The sequence below is a fragment of the Thermobia domestica genome, chromosome 1 (assembly GCF_964235325.1).
Source record: "Thermobia domestica chromosome 1, izTheDome1.hap1.1, whole genome shotgun sequence".
NCBI lineage: Eukaryota > Metazoa > Arthropoda > Insecta > Zygentoma > Lepismatidae > Thermobia > Thermobia domestica.
The window spans coordinates 298,096,165-298,117,976 of NC_137454.1; the positions used below are offsets into that span (position 1 = coordinate 298,096,165).

The 21,812-nt window shown below is 36.5% G+C and overlaps 1 protein-coding gene across 2 annotated transcripts in view; it reads right to left on the reverse strand.

The window, feature by feature from the left end:
* LOC145661609 (protein no-on-transient A-like) overlaps positions 1-21,812 on the reverse strand; it is a 188,528-nt gene that overhangs the window by 20,602 nt on the left and 146,114 nt on the right. For both annotated transcript variants that reach the window (XM_081726934.1, XM_081726937.1), the window contains exon 11: positions 1,587-1,664. In XM_081726934.1, the coding sequence (XP_081583060.1) occupies positions 1,587-1,664 (78 nt within the window). The remainder of the gene's footprint in view (positions 1-1,586; positions 1,665-21,812) is intronic.

Here is a 21,812-nt window from a genome sequence, read left to right on the forward strand (position 1 = left end):
TTTGCTTTCAGTTTTTGAACTTATTCTAAGAGAGCATCTTGTTCTTATTTGTAAGATGATTCCATTTGTTTCTTCTTTGCTTCCAACTTCCTAACTTCAGCACTTACGTTTTCATCTTTGATTCTACTTTCCTCTGCACTTTTTCTTCGTTTCTGTTTAGGGTATTCATCAGAGCGTCTCCGAGCTGAACAAACAGAGAAGCATTCTTCGTTCAACAGGAACAGATTCTACATCTTCGTAGTACATAATTCCATCATGTATCGCCTCTGTGCTACCAGAGAATCTTCGATATGGTTTTCTACAATAAGTGTCTTATTGACTAACAACCTACCCTCCACTGAGCCATAGCAGTGGGATGAAATTAAACATTTTCACAACATTCCACAAATCAGAATATCCTTGTTTCGTGGGCATTACCTCTGCAAAGAAGTTATCTAACCTGATGCTGCCCATCTTCTCTTCGTATTCTCTGAAGTCATAAGATCCCTGAATTTCAGTACAGAAAGACAAATTGACATTGTTTTCTCAGCTACAGAATTAGATATTCTGTTATAATCATGCAGAGTTTGTAGGATGCATCTCATATTCGTCTGAGCAAATTATGGATTCTTCTATGGTAGCCTGGGGTCCAAAGCTGATAGAACACGTACCAGTTTGTACTTCAGAGAGCTACTTTCCACAATCTTCTTGAGTGTCCCCAGTTTCGACAGTCAAACCTGAAGGCTAGTTAATCTTTACCTGATGCCTTCAGTTTCTTCAGTAGTTTCTCTGTCTTAACCCTTCCAGCAGATACCCTCACAATAGTGAATGCAGAACACACTCCTTATAAACATTGCGATTTCCAATATACTCAAACAGATGGCAATTCAGTAACTGACAACTTATCATTCAGACAGTTACAAATGTGCCTGTAGCTAATTTGTTGACAACTTGAAAGCAGCATTCACAATGGTGAGGGTATCTGCTGAAAGGGTGGAGACCGACGTCCACGAAGATCAAAAGTCATACTTCGATTTCTGCTTTTACATGATCAATTATCTCCCACCTTCTCTCTCTCTCTCTCACTTCCTCAGCTCGAAATAGTAACAATGCATCACTGTTATGGGAATGCTGTATCATTGTGTCTTCTTCACATGTCAATCTATACAACTGAGAGAGGAAACAATGTTAGATTGAAAAAAAATAATTGTACACTTGCATATTTACGTTCCCTAACTTTCCATGACATTTTACGCAAAATGCATAATTTCCCCAACTTTCCAGAATGTGGGAACCCTGGAGAAAAAAATAAAGCTTAAAAAAAATCTGATTTCCGAGAACTTTATTTCTCGAATAATTGATCATTAATTCAAATTTCACTCCTGCCAGTGTTATTTTATTTCTCTTTCGTGTACGATTGCCTTTTTACAGTTCTTGTTCAGTTTCACACTAAGTCAGTTTCTGCAGTTTCTCAATATTAGAATGTAAGGCACAAATTGTTGAGGATTTCTAGTAAAAATAGTCAACGACAATCGTAGCGAAATACTGTGTACATTCTTAATTTCAAGAGAGTTTAATACACCCAGAAAAGCATAACCTCTACTCACCTTAAAAATACGATCAGACAATGAATTATCTTCGCAAAGTTGTCGACGTTTCCGCCAGTTTCTGTGTATCTTACGTACCTATAAAGATAAACCAACAGCGAAAGTTAGTAAATATATAATTTGAAATACCGAGAAAACATTAAAATCTACGAAATTTACGTAATTATTATGACTATCTTTACACTTAAATGGCAATGAGAGTTAGAAGAATTGGGCAGATTGAAACGTTTTATACATCTTTCGGTTTTCGAAAACAGGAAAAATAAAATACAATAAAATATGACAGGTATCTACCTAAAAGCACTGACGTTTGGAATAAAAGCATTCTCCTTGTTAGAATTTATGCTGCTGCAACTCCACTGTTTAGCTTTAGACACAGGAAATTCATTTTGTTTGAAGTGCCACACTAAATTTCTGCAACTTTTTGAGTCGCAACACTTACAAAAAACACAACGAAACACTTCTGGTGCCTTTTTAGAGGATCTCTATTGCACCAGGGCAGTTAGTTCGTGACACATCGACATATTGTGAAGTGGTGCTAATTAACTGAATTACAGAAAATCTCATTAGGCTATTTCGAAAGATTATGAGTGGAATAATTATTTTTGAGTATTAAAATTTTTCTTAAAACAATGCTGTAAGTAGTATGAAAATTATAAATACTAGAATCGTTCGTATGTTTACACCCTACAAAAAGGTTTGTTTCCTTTAAAAATGTACCACTGTTATCAAATACTTCTGCTTTGTAACATTACAACTAATATATTGTCACGATCTAATCAATTAAGCAAACATGTGTATACAATTGGATCTTTAATGGCTGTCCTACGATTATTACTATTATTGTTGTGATTATTATTATTATTATTATATACTCACCATATCTTGTTTCCTACAACAATTGAGCATTTCATTATTATATTATACATGGAAAGAGTCTTAAGGGATAAGGTTCCTTGGACCTGTATATCTGAATCCCGTCCACAATAAATATCATGGTTTCAAAAGGGAAAATGTAGGGACAAGAGTTCTTAAATGTTTTCGTTTTTGATTCCTTTGATGTAGCTATTGTATACAATAACTGAAATGTCCAAAATAGAATATGCTTATTGTGAATGACACACAAAACAAAAAGCAACATCTCAATGAAGAAAGAAAATGAGTTATTTTCTGAAGGTCTTCATTCAAAACTTCTTTGATACAAAATGCGAAGCACTGAAATAAGCACAAATAACAAATTAATGACGTAGGAAGTGTCTTAAAAACTTTATCGAAAGTGATTTCACACTGGAGATGTGTTGAAGAGTAAAAGGGTAAATGAAACAAACAAAACTTGTGGCTTAACTGTGTGTTCTATTTACCACGATTATTTGGTCCTAAATACAATTAAGGATCTTTAAAAGCAGTTACCTTGTACTGCCCTCCTGACTGGTCTAATGTGTAGATTTGATGCACAAGGACTTTGGTTCGATTCCTACTGAGAGTAGCTAACGCATTACCGTTGTTCAGACCCTACTTTATACGTTGAGACTTGTCCTACATAGTTTCGCTGGTAACAAAGGCTGTAAATACAAACTAATTGATCAACTACTTCGTACTGAAATGAGTTGTGCGCGTAACAGTTACTTCACACAATATTCGTGAGAACTATTGCTTTACAGATAATGTAACATGTATACCTCGTGCACCTCTAGTTCCTCGGCTATCGTATCCAAACTTGCAGCAGTTCATTACGATAGTATCTGTTATTAATACATAAATAATAATCTCAAACTTATTATTTTCATATCTTACAAGATGGAAGCGGTATACCCTATTTTTTAAAAAATAAACTTATGTAAGATTTTTAAAAAATCTTACAATGTTTGTATAAAACTTATGAAATAAAATTCGGGAAACGAAATGTATTAAAGGTATCGCTACAATTCATTAGAAGATCATAAAAATATGACCTTTAGGTGTCAACATACTTGCCAATGACGTTCCCATGCTTGGAACTCGCTCTGAAGTTCTTTTCTGGTATGTCCTTCAAGAAGCGCGCCGAACCCGCGGTTGGTGTCCTTGTGAGGGTTGTCTTCACTCGTAGCAAAACAGGAAAAGGTCCGACGGGGCCAGATCAGGACAGTAGGGGCAAAGTAGGAGTTGTGATGCCGTTACGGACCAAGGAGTCTTTGACCACGAAGGAGATGTAGCTTGGTGTATTGTCATGATACAGCTTCCAACTGGCGGCAGTCTCGCCTTACACGGTTGACACTTTCCTTCCATTTTGTCATCCCTTCAATGTAGAGAACACCTTTGACGGTCTATTACGTACAAGTTCGTGGTGGAGACCCTTGGCGTCAAAGAAAACAATGAGCATAACCTTGGCTTTCGATCTGCTTGTGTTATATGGCATTCGGCGTTTTGTCTTTTAGGTCATACTCAAACACTCATGTTTCATCGCCAGTTGTCACATTGTTCAAAAACTGCGTGTTTGGACGCGATGCAAAAGATCTTCGCAAGCAAGCATCCGATTTTGTCTTTGGTCGTGTCAAAATTTTCGGTACGAACTCGGCAGAGATTTTTCTCATCTGCAAATTTTCGATAATGATGATGCGCAGTCATTTTTATCAATTTCTATGTGGTCTGCGACCATTCACATACTTAACCGCTGGTCTGAGTTCAACACATGACACGTTGCACATGCTCCTAGGTTCTGCTCATGGACGGATGCCTTGGGGCGGGGGGAGGGGGTCGAATTCCACTCCTTCTCGATCGTCATTGAAGCACTTGTACATATTCAAAACAACACGTTTTGATAGGCTTTCACATCCGAACATCTATTGGATCATGGTCAACATCTCCACAGTCGATTTTTCGAGTCCTACATAGAATTTAATGGCGTAGTGCTAATCGATAAGGGATCCACTTAAATCACGATACGAACCTCACGGAAGCTCTTACGTGACTTGAATTAGATGCGTTTTGAACTTTACTTCCTTCTTCCATCGAACCAACCTCGAGTGAGCACGCTGCGACATACAGTCGCGTCAGAAAGAATGATCTTATTACTTCATAAAAAAAAAAAAAAAAAAAAAAAAATACGATCGCGCCACTTAAATGAATAACAAGTGTAAAGTGACGCAAACTGTACAATGAAGGCTTGACATTCACGTTGTCTTGAATCCAAGCAGGGGACCTTCACAAGAGAACTCCGTATATTACATGACGATAGTTATACCATTTTAGGAGCCCTGATATCACTACTAGTTTTTGGCACTTTTGTTGAAGATTTTTATCCAATGCAAATTGCAACATCGTCTAATAGGAGCAATGAAGTCGTGTAGGAAAAACTGACGCGAACACTGCAACATGAACATACATATGCATTTATATGAGAGAGAGAGAGAGAGAGAGAGAGAGGGGGGGGGGGTGTACTTTAAACAATTTCCAATTTGGGGTGTGTGTCATCCCAGGAAGAAATTTTTCGGTTAAGAGAATAATTTCTCCTGTCAGCTGACCTCAGCAGTTTGTAGCTAAATTTAGCCATTGTAAGTGCGTCCTAGTCATGCTAAAAATATGGTGTATGCAAAAGTGAAGTACTGATTGTTTCCACTTACGGTAACTGGAATTTTGAAAGTTGTTTTTCTTTCTGGTGATATTAAAAAACTCATCTATTGGGAATTGCCTAAATATACTACTGACTTTCTCAGCGGCCTACCCTCTCAATTGTTTGGGGACAATCCCGGAAAAACAGAGACCGAAGTTGGTTTGTTAGAAAACCAAGATATACTGCTTTGTAAACTAGATTTTATTTAACTTAAAACCACCATTGTCATAAAAAGTTCGACTGTGCCATTTTCAATGAAAAATTATCTGCCCAAATCTCATGGTTACAACCTACGTCCTAAAACCCGTATGTGACACCCTTATACTGTACTATACGGGTGTGTTTGGGTGGAAAACAAAAAAATTGTTCACGTTTTAACTGAAAGATTACATGCACGTGCAGAAGTAGAAATATTGCGGGAAACAGACGAAGCGTTTTCTCCTGCACGAATCGCTGAATACTCGGGCGCAGAGTGATACAAATCGAGTTACACGGTTTGTTTTCGCAGGGTGCAAGGATGTATGAAAAAGCTTTTAGTTACAAAGCTTTGTTGAGGAATTTACTGAAACACCATAAGCAGTAAACAATATATTACTACTACTTTTGTAAATTATCAAATAGATTCAAGCTCTAGACACTTCACACAGAAAAACTATCGCTAAATAACCAACATGTGCTTTTCACTGCTATCAGTTAAGGAATTCTATAAAACATTCAACTTCATTAACGTGGAAGGTGTATGATATATTAACATTACAGAACAAATGGTAGAATCAAGAGATGGATTGAATAATAATTGCCAGATTATCGAATAAACGTAGTCAGCAGAAAAGCAAGTCTCACCAATAAATTTGTATAAATACAAAAAGAAAATCGGTCTATCCAATAATATTGCTGATAGTTCGATAGAAAAAAAATACTCTTGAGGCCCATCACTAATTCCAGGGGCGGATCCAGGACGGACTTCTATGGGGGGAGGGGTTGTAATACTGCTACTTGGAGCTACTTTTAAGAGCTTCAAACTCTGGGATGGGTTTAATTTATATATAAAATAAGAAAGTTTGCTCTTCGGGGGGGCGATTGCCCCGATCGCCCCCCTTCCTGGATTCGCCCCTCACTAATCCACAGAACTGTCTCCGTTAAGGTAGTGGTTCTCTACTCCTAAGCAAGCGCGTCGCAATGACCACTCGTGCCATCTTGGGGCAGTTTCGAAACTTATTTTTTATTTATTTATTTTTGGATGCAACTCGTATAAGTTGAAATCAATGAATACCCACGTGTGTAAAACTGCTTCCAAGACATTTGCTTGACTGGGAGTACAAATATTAATACACTGGGAGTACATATAGTGCGTTGATTTCAAGCTTTTTTTTTTTTTCAAAGCCCTACACACTATCTTAACGTCAGTATGCGTAAATAATTAAGACAAAGAAAGTGGATAAAAAATTATCAAAATTTGCATTTACATCTTACATTACGTAACAACAATAACGGCCATATATGTCTAATATAAAAGAACTTTAGAGCTAGTCAAGTAAGGTGGTTGCTTTGGAGTTTATTTAATCCTTTTTAATCAGTGTGTATGCAAGACACATTGATTCACAGCTTATCGTAGGATACAAACGAGGAAGTTCCCATTGATATAGAATAGGATTTACCGCTCTAAGGTGCATAAGTTTAGAATGGAACTACGAAAGTTCGCCATTTCTTAACAGTAAAATATAAAATTTGTTATGACGGGGAAAAGTTAATTGGTGTCCCGCTAAAATTAACCCCCTGCACTGAAACGAGACTAGCTCCTCATGGCTTCTCGATGCCAGATCGCACGATGACGAGCTACACTAGTCTAGCATAACTTAGGGTTACTCTATTGATGTTTTGAAAATTATATAATTCCCATTGAAAAAAAATACAAAGAAAAATAAGTGGTAGATAGCAGGGGCAGGAAATTCAGAAAATAAATCTTAGTGGAAGGGGTTAATAAGATTTTAGAACAGTTATCCGAATAATGAAAAAATGATTATTGTTCTAAAAGAAAAACGCCAACATTAAAAGTGGGAAGGAAATAATATTATATAAGAAACGACCTAATTCCAAGTAGCACAACACTAAAGATAACACGGCGATAACCCTTCCTATTAATGTGCTACCAACAACAACTTATCAAACACAGACAAGACACATCATCTCAAAGTACGTATTAATTTGGGATAAAATATTCTAGTGGAGTTAGAGAAATAAAAAAAATTACTGAAAAAAAGATCAAAATTAACCTTCATATTGAATTTCTTTTAACATGAACATCTTAACAAAAGATAAACAAATAAACAGTTAACTCTCTCGAAGTGAATTCAATCTACAACAAAACACCCAAAAGGTAGGAGTAACAAGTGTATATTAAACCTTGTCATCGATATCTATAAAGTAAGTAGTTTTAGATACTGGAGGGGTACGGGCAAACTATACTAACACGAATTAAATAACATTATTATTATTAAATATCTAGGATCAATATTAACAAACGGAAATCATATTCACGAAGAAATTAAATGTCGACTAAAAGCAGGGAATCCGTGTTATTATTCAGTTCAAAATCTCTTGTCGCGAATTCTGTCGAGGAATTCGAAGCTTAAAATATATAAAACGATAATCATGCCTGTTGTTCTAGATGGTTGCGAAATATGGTCGCTTACTCTGAAAGAACATAGACAAAGTATTTGAGATCAAGATCCTGAGACGAATATTCGGATCCAAGAGGAACAGGAATGGGGAAACTTTATAACGAGGAACTACATAATTTATACGGTTTACCAAACATTGTTAGGGTCAAGTCTAGGAGACTTAGGTGGGCAGGTCATGTAGCTAGGATGGAAGAAAGTAGAAACACTTTCAGTCTTGACTGGAAGACCAATCGGAAAACGACCATTAGGAAGACCTAGGCGTAGCTAGGAGGACAATATTAAGATGGATCTCGCAGAGAGGAATAGAAAGTAGAAACTGGATCCAGTTGGCTAACAATAGAAATCAGTGGAGACCTTTTGTGAACGCGGCATTGAACCTTGGATTCAATAAGCCATAGAGTGAGTGAGTTATTATTATTATTATAAAGATGGAACTGTAGTTTATTTAAAAATGACAACGAAACAAATCAACTAACTAGATTCTTGTGACGTGGTACGTGAAGAAATAGGGGAGAAAAAAACTAGAGTACTTGTATATTGTTTACTTAAAAAAAAAAGTTCCTGTACAGGGACAAATTTTGCACCACACTAGACACATGCTTCGTACTACTAAAAGAACATTACAGATCTTCAACAAAAACCACAGTTAATTTTGAAGTTATAGTAACATGCTGTGGTGACCTGAATTTTAGCTGCAAAAATTATTAACTATATAACCTGTTCATTGCCATAGTTAACACTTTTAGGTTCCGGCCTTCTTTTAGGCAAATTATAGACTTTCAGTCGAGCGACTACAGCATCATCAGTATGTCGTAGGATCATGGTTCCAGAGATGGAGTGGGTCAGTGGGTCAACAGCATGTGACCCACTGTGATCCACCACCCACCATGACCCACTGCGACCCACCGACTCAGTATGATATACCGACCCACTCTGCTCACTGCATTGTAGACAGTATCTTCTGAAGATTAGTGAACTTATCTTCGTTTTACTTCCAAGACCTTCCTTTTCCATTTGTTTCTGTCTACTTACCTGAGGCCACCAACCAAGTGAAAAAAAGAACTTCAGGCACTTTTGGATATTGATATTTTTAATTGTAATAATAGCAATAGGACTTATACTACTACTTGGCTTTCGAGACCTGTGAGTTTTTAGAGGAGCTAACTACTGGAAAAAATAGATTTTTGAATCACTGTCATATATAAATGATTATATAAAAACAATGTAACTATGTATGCCTGACTATCACGGTCAAATTGCAAAGTCAAATGAAATTACTTTTGGTATATAGTTAGGCCTAATCCAAATTGGGATGTTATATTGCTTTCATTACAATACATAATATCCTAAGGAGGTAGCAAGGATCCGAATTTTTGCGAAAAAAAAAAAAAAAAAAAAAAGAGTTAAACTTAATACACTGAATTTCAGCTCCGTAACTCTTTATTGAAAATAAACAGAATGTGTCCCAGCAATTTTTAAAATTCTCCTTTGTGGAGGGGGGCACTTTCTATATATGGAAAACTGGTAGTGACTTGGTTTGATAAATGACCGAAAACGATCGATATTAGTTAAGAAAAAAAATCAAAAAAATACAGTGCTTTGCTTCATATATCTATTTCTTTCTACTATAATAATTGCTGAAGCTTGTTTTATTATATGGAGCGCTTACAGCACAGGGCAATAAACCCATAAAGTTGTAAGAAAAATAGACATAAAATTTGTACTGTAAGCTTAATTACACGGAAATTATAAGTTTGGATTGAACGCATAATTATATGGAAAATTTTACACTTTTTTTCCCTTCACGTTGGTCTACTTACCTTGGTTTGGGACTCAAATTTCATCCTTTTTTCCACTGAAAAGTATCGATAATTCATCAAGGAAGTAATATACAATGATAATTTAATTGAAATTCATAGTAATTTGGCCCATGGCAAACAGCAGTGTGGTAATAGAAGGGGAAGAAAGAGAGAAATTCCTATTCACCTCTGAACACTTTCCCAGAACCTCGTTCTCTTTTGCTTTCTAGAGCGGGGAGGAACTTGGTAATGGTATAAAACCTTCATGTGTAATTACAAAAATTAAATTTATAAACAAATAAGAAATCATCAGTTTATCAGGTTTTAATTGATAATTTATGCACAAGATTCCCTATTGAAGGTGCGGTAGATGAAGTTTCTGTTCTCCATGAGTCGACAAGTGAATAGAAGTTTCTTTTGGAATGCGTTCAGAAATTAACACTTGCAAGAATACTCTCTTAGTACAAGTATATTTTAGACACACAGTAATTTCTCCCCACCTCGAAGTGCTTCAATTTCCTCACTGATAAACACTTTACCATTTGATATCGTAAAGGTCAGATCCACCATTACTGTAACAGCGTGGTGCTTGAGCGATTGATTGATTTTGAGTTTTACGTCCCGTTCAGCAGCGAGGCTATATGAGACGTGGACCTACTGATTAACGTGGAATCCGAACCACATGAGCTCCCGCCGGGAATCGAACCCGGCTCTCCCGCGCCAAAGACACGTACGCTAACCGCTTAGCCACGAAGGAGCTCTGCTTGAGCGATTGACTAGAAATTTAAACTCCGATTAGTGACAATTTCAGTCTTGTTTTATTACAAGTGTAAACTCTTTAGTCAGTACAGAAGAGGCCGTGGATCGTGTTCAAAGTTGATGACGATGGTTTTTGGTGAGAGAGTAGGTCACAGTGGATAAGAGTGGTTCATGGTGGGTGGTGGGTCAGAGTGGGTTACGGTGAGTGGTGGGTCAGAGTGGGTTACGGTGAGTGGTGGGTCAAGTTTTTATTGACCCACGCCAACTCTGCATGATTCATACCCCTCTTTTTCCACAATAGAGCAGCCTTTCAAACGGTACCGTTCACATTTTCCTATCACGTCCCTGAGGAGGGAAATTGAGAAAAATCGGGATTTTTTTATTTTTTAAAATCAAATTTTGAGCTCCTGTGGGCTCTCCTGTTAACACAGAGATCTGAAAATCAGCTGAAAAATACTGAGGGGTGTACTAAATGTGTGTAAAAAATTTCAAGCTTCTATCTTGAATAGTAAGAGGACGGGGGAAATATTTACAAATGAACCCCTAATGTCCCAGATTACCGCAAAATACACTGAATTTCAGGTAAAAAAAAAATTACTGGGGCATCCCTATTTATCCTACGGTCATGTTTTGTACCTCACTCTCTTCAGAATAGAACAGCCTTTCAAACGGTACCCATTCACATGTCTCCATCATGTATCTGAGGCGTAAAAATAGCAAATAGGGATTTTTTTTAAATTTATATATTTTTGCCCTTCTGGTTCTTCCCTGTGTTAATGCAGAGATCTGAAAAAAAATTTGATAATTACTACTCGGACTGGACTGAATGTTTTTGCAAAATTTTAATCTCCTAGGTGCAAAAATAAGCCCCCATAAAATAATAAAAATAGACCTAACCAAAAAAAACTTTTTTTTCAGGATCTCAAGTAAAAATCTCCTGAGACATCCTATCTGGTGTAGTAAAAAGTAATCCATTATTTTGGCATGACATTGAAGGCTTTACTTACCATAGAATGCTCCGATTTAGATCACATATGCGCCGTTTTGTTCGATAACGTGTTGCCATTTGGAAGGTATTATGATGCCTCTCTCATAGAAGCCCTTGTCCCTAGTGGCAAAAAATTGAGACAGTCGATTTTCACAAGCCTCTCTTGAAGCGACTTTTTCACCAGCAAACGTGTTCGCAATGGACAGGAAGAGATGGTAATCACTCGGTGCCAGGTCCGAACTATAAGGTGGATGCATAAACACCTCCCATCCAAGCTCCGGAGCTTCTAGCGAGTCACTATTGATGTGTGTGGACTGGCGTTGTCCTGGTGGAACACAATGCCTCTCCTATTGGCCAAAGCTGGCTTCTTCTGGGCGATTGTTGCCTTCAGACGGTCCAATTGTTGACAGTACAGTTCCGAGTTAAGGGTTTGGCCGTAGGGGAGCAGCTCATAGTAGATAATTCCCTGCCAATCCCACCAAACACACAGCAAAACCTTCCTGGTCGTCAATCCTGGCTTGGGCACCGTTTGCGCCGGCTCACCGCGCTTCGACCACGACCGTTTCCACGTGACGTTGTCATAAGTGATCCACTTTTCACCGTCAGTCACCAACCGCTTCAGAAATGAGTATATTTTGTTGCGATTCGCAGATGGAAATTTGGTCCATGAGATTTTTTTTTTTTTTTTGCATTAACTTGTGTGTCACTGATACATCAAGCTTTTTTTTTTTTTTTTTTTTGGTCAATGTTTTGCTCTTGGGCAATCGACACAGTGCTTACATGACGGTTGGACGCGACAATGTCCATGAATTTATCAACATTTTCGGCACTTGGCCTTCCAGTGCGTGGTGCATGTTGGACGTCAAAATTACTGGAACGGAATCGATAAAACCAAAATTGCGCGTGACTGGCTGGTACAGTATCAGGACCATAAACACTATTCACATTTGCAGCCGCCTGGCTTGCGTTTTCGCCTTTATCGAAGAAAAACTAAAATATAGGATATTTTCTCTTTGCTAGTGTCCATTTTAACTCGCGCTCACACAACACTGAGTCAACTCATCACAACTATCTGAGCAATGTAGTACGCAATCTCATCGTTTGAACGCCATCTCGTTGAACCCGATCGGACTTACACAACGCGAGATACAAATCACTGAAGCCATCTATTGGCAAAATAATGTATTACTTTTTACTACACCAGATATTTACCCTAGGATCATGGTTCGTACATCATTCTTTTCAGAATAGAACATCCTTTCAAACGCTACCCATCATGTATGAGGCGTGAAAATCGCGAAAAAAGTTTTTTTTTTTTTTCAAAAAAATACCTTTCCTTCACCTTTTGATTTCTCTGGAGCCCCCTGTGTTAACGCAGAGGTGTGAAAAAAAATCCGATAAATAGTACTTGGTGGACTGAATGTTTGTGCAAAAGTAAGCCCGCCAGAAATAATAAAAGGAGTCCTAATGATTTTTTAAAGTTGTGACGTCATCACCTATATCTCGACGCAGGAAGGCGCGAAACCATACGTAATGTGTTCTACAATGCCTCTACGCTTGGAAAAACAAGAACCCGAAGAAAGAAGATTTATTGGTACTTTTTCAATCGAATAATGAAGACACTACTTTGATACCTAAAAATAGTTATTATAACCTTAAAGGGTTAACGAAAATCTACACTGTATTTACGATAATAATAATATTGGAATAATTTTCGTTAATTCCCATCAACCCTAAGTAATGGAAATGACAGAAAAAATAGTACAATATTACTATTCATTGTTGGGATTCACTCACTGAGTTTGATTTTCTTTTTCACAACATAAATTTCCATTTAATGTATTTGGACTGAATCTGTGTTGTTTAATAAAGAACCATACCATTACCACATTAAAATAGAATATTTTACTATGATCCTCAAAAGTTATGTATATACACGAACCTTCAACTTGAAGCTTTTTTTTCTTTCTTTTTTTATTGTGGGAATTTAACGCTGAACAATGTTTATTTACGAAGACCGAAACAAAGTATATCCAGAACCTAGAGGGCTGCACGGGCTCGGGCCGAGCCCGCATACAACCATATTTCTCGGGCCTTTTCGAGTCCAACTTTTCAAATATACTATACAACGATATTTATATTCTTTCTGAAAAAATTACCCAAGCACAACTGCAAAATTAAACCTCTTATTGCTGTAAATAAAAATACAACTTTGCGTTAATTATTAAGTTTCTGTAATTCAGGCTTATCTATCACACGAGCTCGGGCCTAAACGCTGAAACATATTTCGGACTCGGGTCGGGCCCCATTATAAATTCACGGGCCGGACCGGGACCGAGCAAAATATCCGACCCGTGCAGACCTCTACCAGAACCATACCTGGAGGTAATTTTCCCTGCACACTCCTCTTACTGAGGTGACGTGTTTGCTGAATGTTATATATTACTTGAATTTTTTGTTCTCTACTGCGGACTTTTTTCATGTGTCTAGGCTAATTATGGCCTGATTACAACGAAATCTAATTTTCTAAAAATTGGCCCAACAACAATGGGCCTTACCTTGCAGAATGTGCTTTGTAATGTTAAATATTTCCACAATTAACCAGTTGCGAATGCTGGGAAGAGCATTGCAAGAACAAACTTAGATCTTTTTTCGAAATTTATATGAAATTGTATATTAAATGTATTTGATTAAATTCAATAGATAATACACGTACATATTTGGAACCTGCATATTAGGGGTTTCTATCCAATTACCCATATTGAGCTGCCGCTTTTTAATCACCGCATGTACAGTGGCTTAATAAAGAAGTCGGACACTTCATTGAGACGAGTGATGGCTTCTACTACATAATAATAAAAGTGATAATAAACTGATCAAAGAAATATCAGAACATCTTAATGAAAGTGTGAATCCCGAAGCGATAAGTTTGCTTTTAAGAAGCAATTTACATGGAAGCCCGTAAAAACAGTTCGTAAGCAAGTGCAATAGAAAAAAAAAAAAAAAAGATAGTTTTGCAGAAACTTGTAAAAATAAAAATAATAATAATTCGTTTAGGAGCACTGTTATTCGCGGACGAAAGCACATTTAATTTGCTCCGCTCAGATAGTCAATATTATATTTGGCGAAAACCTAATGAACTCTGAGAGCGTAATTTACGATCCAATGTGAAACATGAGACGTGGCTTGGCAATGGTTTGGGGCTGTATGTCCGCTGCTGGTCCAGGTAAACTTTGTGCAATCTATGGAATTATGGATCATACAAAGTATTTATATTTAAACATTCTGAAACATTGGAAATAAATACAACTTTCAGTACTGCCAAGATAATGATCCCAAGCACAAAGCACTCAATGCACGTCTGTGGCTCCTGTATAATTTTTCGCATGTGCTGGAAATACCTCGGCAACCTTCCGATATTAACGTTATTGAGCACTTATGAGCTCGAAGGGGAAACCAGTTTTTAAAAATTCGTGCTATTAGAACAAAGGAGAACTTGGAATCAGCACTTAAGACTGAATGGGCAAAAATTGATCCTTCCTTCTGCAAAAAACTTAAAATCCATGCCCGATCGATTGAAAGCCATCGTAAAAAATAAGGAATTGTCAACAAAATATTAGAACTATCTAGTAACATTCTAAAATTCTGTTACAAATTAAGGTTCAAGTTCTTTTCCGACAATTCTGTAGATTTACGCTGTTTTTTGTATTTTTTATAATCATGAAATTCAGTTTTGTCATTGATGTTTCTACTTTTCGTAAGTAAATAATATAGAGTAAATAAAATATGTTTTTTGTTCTCTGAAGTGTACTCTTGGAACGTGTAAGTAAGTATATGTCCGACTTCTTTATTGAGCCACTGTATACTGAAAATGAAAATATAACCAGTGGCCACCGGTTACTAGTTGGTACAAACATGTTCATCTTGATCAACAGCAATATAATCTCTCTATGACAGTTCCCGAGATATGGCTCTTGAAATATCCCGAAGTCGAAACTTTTTGGGCCAATATCTCGTAAACGGCAGGAGTGACTTGATGCCCTATCACACGGAGGACTCAAAGCTTTAAAAAAAACAGAGAGAGAGAGAGAGAGAAACTTTTTAGGTTCGTTGAAAGTAGTCTCGATTCAGGTATATTGTAGTGTCACTTACCTACTTTTTAAGTCATTCATCTCTATGCAAGGGCAACATGAAACCTATTCACGGACCGCCATTTGGTTATCACTTTTAAAACAATTCTGTGTTACGTTACACAAGATATACCTCCAATTTTCTCTCTAAATACTCTCCTCAAAATGTGAATACTTCACTATTAAAAGATACTGAATTGTGTTTAAGAGAAGGAACTTGCTTATTGATACATATTTGTTTGATTATTCTCCGATCAATTAGTCTTCTTTAACATTTCAATTAAAGATAAACAACTCTTTACTAAAAGCTGTTCTGGTATGAATAAAACACTATATGCACTACTTAAGATTTTCTACAAAATTTTCAGCATAGCGGTTAGATTAGATTTGTTCAAAGCAGGATCCAAACTACTCTTGACTTGTGTCAGTTTCATCTGCACTGGGAACCAAATATAAGACACTATATGCAGTACGAAAATCATACCACCTCTCAGTTCTTTTATCCCTTCTACACACTTTCCCTCCTCTGCGTCGAACTAGATTACATGGGTCGTAATGGGGCGCAAATCTAAATTTCGGCCAAAAATCAGAATATCCCACAACCTACCAAAGTTAGGAGAACGGAGCTATAAATCGATTTCTTATTAAAAATATGCTGACATATCACAATTTCCACAGTGCCGGTATTACGGGGAAAGGTAACTTCTGAATTATTTTTCCCACATTGAAAGTGATGTTTGTTTGTTAGTGCCATTATCGGAAATAATTGACACCGTTTAAGTGAATTTTGGAACACAGTACTTACCTCAAACCTGAGTTTCCACACTTCGTTTTGACTGAAGGGCGTATCCTAAGGGGAAAGGGAAGATACAAAATGTATGGCTAAAACAGAGTATCCTACGGTATTTTTTAATCATTACACATTCATTGATATGAGTGTCCTACAGGGGAATATGGTTCAAATATTTTCCATAAGCCTCTTCTCGTGTGAAGAATGAGCATTTCAGTTTGGTCTTAATAAAAATCAAACCGAAATGTTCTGTCTCTGTCGTCCTTTAAATCAGACATTGAATTTTCAAACTTACCAGAAGTATGGAGAAGTCAATTTCATTCTCGCTGATTCTGCTTTACTAGTTTTAACATCTAAATTTACGGTTCTCGGTGCAGAGAAAATACTTCTGTGGCAATCAGAATAATCTTTTATATTAATACCATTAATTAGGGTACTTACCTCCCCTACTGCCCTTTCTCAAAATATCATTTCATCTCGATGTGCAAACCTTTTTTCGTTTTAATTTATATTTGAACTATTCTTTTTGTCTAGAATTCCTAACCCATTCTCATTCATTTTCCATGCTACCTCACTTTTATTTTTATACGTACACTTACAAGATTTTTTTTTTTTTTTTCGTAACGCCAGTGTTCCTGATTTACATAGTACAACACTTTACAGGAAACACCTGATTCTTTATCGCAACTAATTAATAATGTCTTCCATCCAAAATATTCTGTTGCCATCTGCATTTGAAGAAAGGAATTCTATGTAGAGTACTGAAAACTGTATTCAAATTTACAAAATTATATAAGTCCCTCAATGTTTCTATAGAAATAATCTTATTTGCTGGCGTATATGACTAACCATCTTATTCGCTTTTAAGAAAAAAGATTCTCATATAGTACTTGAACATATAATGTTCTAGCAAGTAAACATTATTATTTGAGAATGTCAACTAGAATTTGTTGAATGACTGAAGTGTACGTAACTGGAAAGTGTTCCACGTTAAATTCGCTGGCAATAGAAATAAAGATGATTATGAAGTCTTGTGGAAGAGAAAGATACCAAACAGATTAATCACAAGAAGCAAATGGTGGTAACATCGTGTCTAACACTGCGAGCGTAAGGTAAAGAGCATGTTATCGTCAAAGAAGAACAACTAAAATCATGACAAAGAAAAAAATGTTGAATAAAACGTGGGAAAGAAGTGTGGAATTGGATAAAAGGAGGAAAGAAAAGCATGGAAATTAAACAAACGGAACGGAAGTATACAAAACATTAAGATCAGAACGGACAAAACAAGTGGAGCCTAGAACAGATGTAAACATAACGGAAAAGAATTGGAAAGGGCGAGGAAATCTGAATCGAAGTAAATTTAATTGATATACAAAGAAATCCAGCTAAGGAACAAACTGCTTCTATAGAGCGAGATGAAGTTTAAAATGGACGAAAAGAGGGTGAGAGCAATTAACTACATATCCCGCTCAAATCCGTTTTAAGTTCAGGAACTAATGCATTGTACATTCCTGACATGCATTATCTCATCTGGACTCTATAAAAGATTCTTCACTAAGACAATGCCTAACCCATACCGCCTAGTAAACCCTATCGAACAGGCAAATCTTCAAATTAGTAACTAGAATGGCTTTGTGTCTTTATATTGTAAAGCCATACCTGCACGTGGAATATGGTACATGATGTAGCGACGCTTCTCGACTTCGCTGGGGGAGCGAGTTTTCCTTAATGTTCCGCCGTCGACTCGTAGTAGTTTGGTCAGTTACCTCCACCAACAGGTGTATCTCAAATGGACAAGGATCTATCGCAAAGTGCCATTACCCCTCTTTAGAAGAGAGTTAGCTACCGCCCCACAAATTACATGAGATTTATTGTGGGAATAATATTCTGTAAATCTGGGGTATACTGATTACTCACTTTATACTCGGGTGGGTGGCGATGGGGTTATAAGCTATTGGTAAACCCCTGGGTCCTCCAATTGAATTAGTTATTCTGACCTTATCGAAAACTCTCACTATGCTGCATGGAGCACAAACATTACAAGATTGTAACGAAAAACGACCAGAGATCTCCGAAACCTGAAAATAGAGAAAGGTAGAATTTACGCTGGTTGAGACGATAAATGAATAAGAATTGGGATTGAGAAGTGTAACCGAAGATAATTTAGAATACTGTAGAAAAAAAAAACTATGCCTGCGGAATATGATACAAAGGATGGAGGAAAAATAGGGACTACACTACATGGAAACTACTAAAATGGATCATATATATGCCATGAAGAGGTTAGAGGGGTAGTGAGAGACGTATTAAGGACGACATAACTAGGGTTATTAATTTCATTGGTCGAGATAGTAACCGGAGCTCGCTGACAAACTCAGCTTGGCCTAAAGTATTCCAGATTCTTGTTCCCCTCAATTTTGACATGCCAAAGATGCCTGTGTTAATGTGAATGTTAATATTAACTGTTTAATTCGAAAATCACGAAATTCAAGTGTCCAAGACAAATGACAGTTTTTACTTCTAAACTGCTGAATACACAGGATGAAGTAGTGGCAGTTTAGTCAACGACAGTATTCGAATGCAAATCGGAGTATCCGATTAACCAGGACTTTCGTTTCAAGTTTGCTTCTTCGAGTATTCTTAAGTCGTAAGTAAAACCCATCACAATTTGTTCACAACATACAGAATTTCTAGTAAACATGTACAAACATACTGGTTTTATGAAAACATCCTCAATAATATGTACAAATGGAATTACGTTCAATAATACTTTTATCAGGGTACCGAAGTACATCCAAATAGTTCCTTACTTCACTGTTAAAATTATGAGGCACAGTGATGGTATAGTAGTCCTTTTTGCGGTGAAGTCAGCGTTCTGATCAGCCTGTGAAACTTCACTACTTTGTTCTCCTGCCTCACAGACTTCTTGCTTTCTCTGCAACAATCAAAACTGCTATGCATACCCAGTGGTGCCCACCCCCCTTATGTCCATGACGCACCCCCCAATTATCTATCCGTAGGTGTTCTTCCATGAAAAAAATCTTCGATTAATTTTTACATCTCCTCAAACATATTTATATAGATTTTTACCCCCCCCCCAATATTTCAATGACGAAGTTTGCGTCATAGCCCCCCTGGCATACCCTACTTCCATACACTGCACAAAATTCAAATTTATCATCGCACTATTAAACCGAATATCGCAGTGAAACTCTCACATCAATACAATTCATAAATGAATTTTTGACCAGTTTTAGTACAAATTTTCACCAAAGATATAATGATTTGATAGTTTTCTCAGTCTTGGTAGGGTAAGCAAATGCGAAGAACTGCTTCCAGATCCGCAAGCGTATCACATGATACAGTACCAAAGACTCTAGAGGACACTCCTACGCTATTACGCTGCTTTCTAGTGATAGTATAAGAAACTTGCAACAACTATTTAGTTCCAATGTCAAGGAAGGAAAGCGAGAGTGATTTTGAAAATCGGTTGGAATAATGGAAATATCTTAGTTTTATCTTAGGGTATGCACTACTTACCTTACATATTTTATATATATATATATATATATATATATATATATATATATATATATATATATATATATATATATATATATATATGCATGCTCCGCTACTTCCCTGGTCCATTAATTGTGTTTGACATGATACGTAATTTCATTACGATCTTCCACTTTCCTGGCATTACTTGCAGGAAGCATATCGGTTGATTCCTTAAAAATGCATTAAAAGCTCCTTTGATACACGGAATCTATGAAGTGATTGCAGCACGTGGACGCTTCACGCCATAATGACTTACCCTGCAAGTTTCACAAACAGCACTTACAAATACAACTTCTTCATTTGTTATTTATAATTCCCGATTATTATTATTTTGAAATGGATGTGCAATACGACGTAAAATATTGTCTCAGAAATACATTATACACACAACCTTTTGCTAGAAGTATCGACACTTTAGAAGTTGCATGTTTAAAGGAATACTTAAATACAAGGCAGAGCATCTTGGTAACATGATTTCATTTTCTCTACTAGCCGGGACGAAATCTTGAGTAACTTCTTCCAAATTGCAGTAAGCGCATTCGACTGAACTTCAATTCTATAATTACGAAAAAAAAAAAAATGTAAAATTTATTCTAAATCAATGACAAAAAAAAAAAAAAACTGAAAAACAAATTTGGGCCTTCAGAGTACAAGAGAATGAAGTCCAATTACTACTGTTATGAGAGATTAAAACCATGTACACGAAAAAATAGAGCTTTTATATTAACTATCGCATTACCAAGCGGGGTATTCTGACTACCACAGGATGATTTTTTCTTATTATTTTATCTGAAGAGTTGCATATTTGTGGTTTCATAACTGTCCTAAAATGATTGAAATTGTATTCACACTCGTGACTAACCCATTTCTTTAATTTTATAGTTATTATTGACGTGATATATTAATGGTGTTGTGAGACTACCCCGCTTGGTATGAAATGTCTTATTATTTGTCAAAACTTATGGTACAAAACATTTCTTACATTCATCTTTATTATTTCTTTTCCACTATTGAGTTTTACTATGTACCCATTGTTTAGCTCAAATAACATTGTTCTCTGTTGAGGTAAGTTAGACGTTTACTGTTGAGCTGAAATTACATAACTCAGATTTTAACTGCAAGTAAGGATGCCGAAAAGACTACCTAGAGGGGATTTTGGAAAGTCTGGACAATTCCGATGTCAATGACTATAAAAATGAGTGCGACACTAACAGTGCATTGAATGAATATATGGAACCTATCGACAAAGACCATATCACAGCAGTAGAAGTTGAAGAAATATCAGAAGATAATACACATTCACGTGAGCAAGTAGAGGAAGAAGATTAAGACATTGGAGATGTGTTTGTTTCTAGGACTGTACTAGATTTTTCCAGTGAACCACCAAAATTTGGTCGGCATTGACTTCACAACACTTTGGGCATAACACCTGGCCCAATGAATGATGGAAAAACATCCAGAACAGTAACAGTTATTTTTGTTATTAATTTCACCAGAAATCGTGAGCATTATTGTCGAGGAAACGAACATGGAAGCAAAAAGATAAATTTCTATTTGGAATGTAGCTTATTCGTCCAAACAAAAGACATGGAGGGATGTAAGTAAAACTGGTGTATGTTGCATAACCAATTATTATTGCAGCTGGATGAACTTATGGACATCGAACAAGCGCTTCAGATCTGTGGAAAGGTAATGTAGCTTTTCGACAGACTATTTTCTGCTGTCATATCAAAGTGAATGTTATGTGAAGTGCATATTGTGCAAAAATGTACCTGAATGAGCACTTCAAAAATGACGCTAAGTACTATTTGCTGCAACGACAACCAAAATAAAATATACATTTGCTTTCATTTTATAGGTCCAATACTGAATTTCTCTTGTGAATAATATAAAATTTATTGTACTTTGCATCTATGATCAATTTAA